This window comes from Ctenopharyngodon idella, chromosome 13, assembly GCF_019924925.1.
Source record: "Ctenopharyngodon idella isolate HZGC_01 chromosome 13, HZGC01, whole genome shotgun sequence".
In the NCBI taxonomy this organism is placed as follows: Eukaryota; Metazoa; Chordata; class Actinopteri; order Cypriniformes; family Xenocyprididae; genus Ctenopharyngodon; species Ctenopharyngodon idella.
In genome coordinates this window covers 134,050-139,274 of record NC_067232.1, presented here as the reverse complement: position 1 = coordinate 139,274, position 5,225 = coordinate 134,050, and the positions used below count along the sequence as shown (strand labels likewise).

Below are 5,225 nucleotides of genomic sequence, written 5' to 3'. Positions count from 1 at the left end.
GGTTTACACAGACTGACACACCCAACTTCACAACAAACCTTCTGCTGTATTTTTAATCACAGCTGATTACAGATCGAGCGTCTGATGATCAGGGAATTGCATAGGCTACAGCTTTTGTTTTTATGATGGGCTTTGCTTTGTTTATTTATGGGACCCGTCTTGGTTTTGAAATGACCACTGAATCTGTTTTTAGGCTTGCTCTGCTTACTCTTTAAGTCAAGGGAAAGGGAAAAAAGGGCAAAATTATATTTTATAAAGATATAATCATTTATTTCATACATAATTGTTAATAATAATAATAATAATAATACATTTTATAATGAATAATTCATAAATGTTATATATATATATATATATATATATATATATATATATATATATATAATATAGGTCTAATTCAAAATAAATAAACATAATGTTATTTAATAATAATAATAATAATGTTTTATAGTTTGGCACAGAAGTTTGATAATATATAATCTCCTGAAAAGCGCAGTTTAAATATTATTATTAAAAATAATACTTTTATAAAATATTATAATTTAATGAAATATATTGACATAATATGATTTTATAGTTTTCATGGCAGATAAAATAAGTTCCTAAAAAGTTTAAAATATTATTTAAAAATGTCATAAAAACTTTCATAAAATATTATGATTTAATATGATTACATTATGAAAATATTTAGATATATTGATATAAAAATAGCCTATATTTTTAATATAGCTAATTATATTTTATAAAAACAATTTTTTAATTAAATAATATAATTTATAAAATAAACAATATGATTGTAATATAATATTATTTTAGTAGGCTATGTAAAAAACAGTTTACATAATTATATATGTGACCCTGGACCACAAAACCAGTCATAAGTCGCATGGGTATATTTGTAGCAATAGCCAAAATTTATTGCCATTGTATGGGTCAAAATTATCAATTTTTCTTTTATGTCAAAAATCATTTGAATATTAAGTAAAGATCATGTTCCATGAAGATATTTTGTAAATTTCCTACCGTAAATATATATAAAAAAATTATTTTGCGAGTGGATATGCATTGCTAAGAACTTAATTTGGACAACTTCAAAGGCGATTTTCTCAATATTTTGATTTTTTTTTTTTTTTTTTGCACCCTCAGATTCCAGATATTGCCCTATCCTAACAAACCTTACATCAATGAAAAACTTATTTATTCAGCTTTCAGATGATGTATAAGTCTCAATTTAAAAAAAAATGACCCTTATGACTGGTTTTGTGGTCCAGGGTCACATATTAAAATAATTATTTTGATTAAAAAATAGTCATAAATATTATAAAAATAAACAAAAGATCTTAATGTCTTTTTTTATAACACTGAAACGAAGTTAAATATTGAAATGGTTCATTTTTAGTAGATGTTTAGCGCCCTCATGCGGTCAAAATATGTTCAACTCACTAAAATGCAGCCCTAGATCCAGCAGGATGAGAGCTACTGTACGACACAACGGTAAAATGTGAAATGAATCATTTTTATTTGCATTGGTAATTTAATAGCCTATCTTTAATTAGTAATTTAACAATGTATGTTTTTAATTTAATGAAGTAAACTAAACTGCTTTGTTTGGTGGTGAAATTAAAAGTCAGTGTAAAATATTAAACCTTTAGTGGCTTCTCTTCTCTTTTTTGTCACGTAGCAGCCAACAATGAATACCATAGAAACAGATGCAAGGATATTTTACAACCTCCATTGATCATGGCATGAAGAAAAAAAAAAAACACTGAAGAAAGAATTCACTTGTGAATGTGATTCTGTGTCTGCGCCCTCAGCGTTTGGCAAACACGAGCTCGTGTGAGGGAGGGGCGGTTACGCAGTGACGAATCTCCGCAGTCAGCTGCTGTGAGTGCGCAGCACCGCTCTGCCAGAGACAGCAAGAGGAGGAGAGGGAGGAGAAGATACAGCACACGGGCGAACACTCAGGAGCATCATGGCACCAATTGGATTAAAGGCGGTCGTTGGCGAAAGTAAGATCATAATGTTAATCCTCCTCGGCTACTGAGGTTTAATGTTCAACCATATGTACGTGCTCTTTTATGCTACCTTGCCGTTGCATGTGTCATGAGTGTTCCTCAGCGTTCAGTTCCCCCTGGATGCGGCTGGTTGTTTCCCTGCCATTGTGCTGAACGGGGAGGACATTACTCTCGGGATGTTGCGGATGCGCATTGTGCATCAGTGGAGCATGACATGAATAGGTTTTATTCCCATTGCATGTTGTTTAAATTATAAATATATGGCACGAGAACCAGACTAACACACAAAAAAAAGCTTGATGCACCGATGTAAAGATGGTCCAGCACAGGAACGCCCTTATTCTGCACGGACGTTTGAGGAATTACGCAGGGTTCTGTCGACAGACCATTGCGGTTTTATTTTATTCCACTCGAATTATTAGCTATATATCTAATGAGAATACAATTGAAACGATGTTTGCATAACTCTTCCTTCTACCTCCGAAAATTAGCTTAATAAGTGCGTTTTGGCAAAGCCTCACCCCTGTGATTGATCACCAGAGCATTATATTCCATTGCGTAAAGCTCCAGGTGGTGAACTGATCTGCCCAGGAAGTGCCCCTGCTTTTAACATGAATGCAGCTGGCTCTCATCTCCAGCTGGATCGTTAAATGGCGGAGTGGTTCATGTTCGGTTGAATAGTGGAAAATGAGAGCACCAAATGCGCATCCCTCAGATGTGTAGCTGTATCTGTCATGTGTAGGGCATAGCAGAATGGCGTTTAGTACAGACAGATTGATGGCGGTTGTAGGTGCTTTCGTTTTAGAGAAATTTTTGCTTATGCAGCAGGATAAAATGACAGTTGTTTTGAAATAGACTCTATGAAAGGTTGATGAAATATACTATTAATGTTCTCACTCTCTTTTTTAGAGATCTCAGGCCTTGTATTGGGAATCTAAATTTAAACGTTGCGATATCTGTTCATTTATTTATTAAAAATAATATAAACACATTGTGTGGCTTTTTTAGAGAAAAACAAATGCTGGGAAAAGTCGTTTGGCATAGCCTATTTTATTTATTTTTTAATACCAAGTAATGCAAATAATATATTAATATTTGAAAAACTTCCAACAAATTAAATCAGTTTGGTGTAAACAAGATGCGGGAAGCCATTTTGTAGTTATGTGACAAAAAAACTGATAAAACGCGGATTTCAAAGAGAACCCCTTTAGGTCATAAAAAAAAAAACAATAAAACACACATTTTGACCTTTTATGAAAATACTAATTTTGTTGTGGTCAAATGGGGTAAAATATTTTTACCTCGAAAAATATGTTTGAAAAAGATTTTAAAATTATGATTATTTTGTCTAAATTTGATTGAGGAACATATTAAACCAAAAATTTAAAGTCCCCCTGTGGTAAAAATCAAGTTTATAATGTTGTTTATATGTCTATGTGGTGTTTTTAATACGCTTTAAGAAGAACCATGTGCAAATTCACATGTCAACACTATTGCTGAGTATTTTCTCCTTAAAACTGCAGTGAAAAAAACCCTGCGGTTTGGAATCGCTGGTGTCTGTGACGTCACAAACTACATTGTAACCAATCACGTCAAGGTGCCGGCGGGCTTTAGCATATCGTTAACAACAAACTAGCAGGGGAGTCTCGAGAGAAGCCGTGTAGTGGTATATTTTTGATATGAAAAATCGTGTAGATTTAGCAATATGGTGAGTGTATGATTTATATTACGATGTTATGATGAACTATACGCCTTTTTCCACTGACGTTCTGAGTTGTTCAAAGCGTTTGTAAGGATACTGATTGTTAGAAGGCAGCTGTCTGACTCTGACATGCGAACGGGAACAGGGTTTGTGTAATATTAGCAACACATTATTCGCTGTTTGATAACATAGTCAAGCAAAAGGCTAATTATATTAATTAACGTTATGTGTCCGACGTCGTAAAGAGCGAAACCATTTGTGCTGCGTTTACCTTAGTAAGTTGAGCGAGTTCATTTCTGAGCTGGCGCGAGCGAGTGGAGACGGGGCTAATTTGCATATTCATAGATCCGTGTATACTAAATGAGGCAAGGGTGTAGAGTTACATTCAAGCTATTTTAAGAAATTAAAAAATTAAATGTCATTTTGGTGATCAAAGATGAGTTTTAAGGGATTAAATTATTGACTACAGGAGGACTTTAAGTATTTCCGAAACCATTTCCTTAGACATACCTCAATTATTTGTCATTGACCCATGTATTATGCCCTCACCATTCAACAGAATCATATTAAACATTCTGAGTTTGTTTCATATATCAGCTAATGTTGTTTAAACACCTGCTGACTGCAAGAATGGAAAATATGACATAATAGTGAAAATGCTGTTGCATTGTCCAGCCCAAATGAGAGGGACACACATATAATCAGTATCGACTGAAACCTGATCATTAAAAGGCATAAGTGCTCCGAACACCTGCGCTGGATTTTGTCTTCCTCACACGCAGGATGATGGATTGGTTTTCCTGTGGTCTGATGTGCCGTGGGTGTGCGCGCATGTGTGTTGATTTCACTGTCTTCTCCAGGGATATGAGATCCAGTACACATCATACGGATCAGACACAGGGTCAGATAGAGAGCAAATAGATGAGAGGGAGGCTGGCCAAATGCACGTACATCCTTGCTTAGATTGTCATTGTTTTGTTTTTATGTTTAAAATATGCAATATTCACAGGGAAATGTACATATGCACTGTAGGATGCAATGTAGATATGAAAAGCATATGTGTGAATGACTCATAGTATTTGTCTAAAGGGTCTTTCATAGGCATTAGTCTAGTGAACCAGTTCTTTTGTTAGCCTGCCTATTTGTTGATCCATTTTCATGAATTGAGCTTATACTATGCCCTACTTACCAGATTTAGCCAAATACATTCAGCATTCAGGGAAACATATTTCCTTTTATTTCTCCACAAATCTCATTATAATAAGAGTTTGATACTGTATACTGCAAACACATCAAATGATATAATATTTACTATGTTTGATAATTATATATATATTTATTATATAATTTCACCAATACAATGAGTTATAAAGAACATCTGAAGGGATTCTCAGAATACATCCACAAACAAAACCTATATGAGGGGTATATGACACCCCCTTAGATTACAACTCTCATAATATGAAGCTGAATTAAAGGTGCAGTGAGTGATTTCTGAGAAACACTGT

At 33.9% G+C, this 5,225-nt stretch overlaps 1 protein-coding gene across 2 annotated transcripts in view; it reads left to right on the top strand.

Moving 5' to 3' along the window:
• Window positions 1-1,856: 1,856 nt before the first annotated feature.
• Window positions 1,857-5,225, top strand: part of LOC127525196 (syntaxin-binding protein 1) — a 38,921-nt gene continuing 35,552 nt past the window's right edge. Inside the window, exon 1 of one of the 2 annotated variants that reach the window (XM_051917569.1) lies at window positions 1,857-2,009. In XM_051917569.1, the coding sequence (XP_051773529.1) occupies window positions 1,973-2,009 (37 nt within the window). In that variant the 5' untranslated portion in view covers window positions 1,857-1,972. The remainder of the gene's footprint in view (window positions 2,010-5,225) is intronic. The other variant, XM_051917571.1, reaches the window with a different exon arrangement.